The following is a 1500-nucleotide window of genomic DNA, read 5'->3' on the forward strand; positions in this document are numbered from 1 at the left end:
CCCCCCCAGGTGAGGAGCTGAGCTTCGCCGTGCGGTTCCGGCGGGCGCGGGCCGTGCCGGTGGATCTGTACTTCCTGCTGGACCTCTCCTACTCCATGCGCGACGACCTGCGGCTGCTGCAGCGCCTGGGCAGCGAGCTGCTGCGCGCTCTGCACAACGCCTCCAGCGCCGCGCGCATCGGTGCCACACCGCCCCCCACCCCGGTACCCAAAAGTCGCCCCAGCGCGACCCCGGCACCCGCCGCTAAACCCGGCTCCTGACCTCTGCCCTTCAGGCTTCGGCTCCTTCGTGGACAAACCTCTGCTGCCCTTCTCGGCGGTGACCCCCCAGCGCAGCCCCTGCCCCGCCGCGGAGCCCTGCGCCCCCCCGGCCGCCTTCCGCCATCTGCTGCCGCTCACCGACGACGGCGCCGAGTTCAGGCGCCGCGTGAGCAGCCAGCGAGTCTCCGCCAACATGGACGCGCCCGAGGGCGGCTTCGACGCCATGGTGCAGGTGGCCGTGTGCCAGGTGGGGGGCGCGAGAGGGGGTGCGGGAGAGGTGGGGTGTGCGGGACGGGGTGCGTGCAGGAGGGTGCGTGCAAGGGGAGCGGGGCTGTGCGAGGGGAGGGGGCTGTGCAAGGGAATGAATGCGTGCGAGGGAGCGGGGGTGGGCAGGGGGGTGCAAGTGCAACAGACTAGAGTGCAAGAGGACGAGGGGGTGTGCAAGAGATGGGGCGCACCGGGAGCACTGGGGGGGGGGGGCGGGGGGACACCGGGGATCAGTGAGGACACAGAGGGGCATCGGGACCCTGGGGGCACTGGGAACAAGAGGGATGTGTGGAGCGGGGCAGGCGTGAGGGTGCGGGGTCACAGGGGGGGCGATGGGACCCGTTGGTCACGTGGGGACACGGCGCCCCCTCCCCGCCTCTCCTCCCCTCTCCTCCCCCCCCCCCCAGGAGCGCATCGGTTGGCGCCCGGTGCGGCGGCTGCTGCTCTTCGCATCGGACGACGTTTTCCACACGGCGGGGGACGGGCGCCTGGGGGGCATCGCACGGCCCTGCGACGGCCGCTGCCACCTGGATGTGCACGGCGAGTACAGCAGCAGCCACCTCTACGTGGGTCAGGGGGCCGGGGGGGGGCGGCGCGGGGTTGGGGGGCTGCGGTTTGCCACGGTGCCGCCCCGCTCCCCCTGCAGGATTACCCGTCGGTGGGACACCTGGCACAGGTGCTGTCGGACGCCGACATTCTGCCCATCTTCGCCGTCACTGCGCCCGTGGTGCCGGTGTACCGGGTGAGGGGGGGGTTGGGGGGTGCGGGGGGGGGGGTGGGGGGGGGGGGGGGGGGTTAGGGGGCTGCCCGGCGGGCAGGGGGGTGACGCCGCGTTGTTGTTTGGCATCCAGGAGCTGAGCCGCCTGATCCCCGGGGCGGTGGTGGGGGAACTGAGGGAGGATTCCAGCAATGTGGTGCAGCTCATCACCGACGCCTACGAGGTGGAGGGGGGGGGGGGGGGGGGGGGGGGGGG

At 73.2% G+C, this 1500-nt stretch overlaps 1 protein-coding gene across 1 annotated transcript; it reads left to right on the plus strand.

Annotated features, from left to right (window-relative positions):
• Positions 1–379: 379 nt before the first annotated feature.
• Positions 380–1468, plus strand: LOC122192407 (integrin beta-7-like; the record flags this gene model as incomplete). The annotated part of the gene is made up of 4 exons (XM_042892947.1): positions 380–507; positions 935–1093; positions 1174–1269; positions 1379–1468. Coding segments are annotated over exons 1-4 (399 nt in total), but the record flags the coding sequence as incomplete, so codon positions are not given.
• Between the last annotated feature and the right edge of the window lie 32 nt (positions 1469–1500).

Source organism: Lagopus leucura, unplaced genomic scaffold (genome assembly GCF_019238085.1).
Source record: "Lagopus leucura isolate 7727_CA_CO unplaced genomic scaffold, USGS_WTPT01 33345-0_obj-0_obj, whole genome shotgun sequence".
Taxonomy (NCBI): Eukaryota; Metazoa; Chordata; class Aves; order Galliformes; family Phasianidae; genus Lagopus; species Lagopus leucura.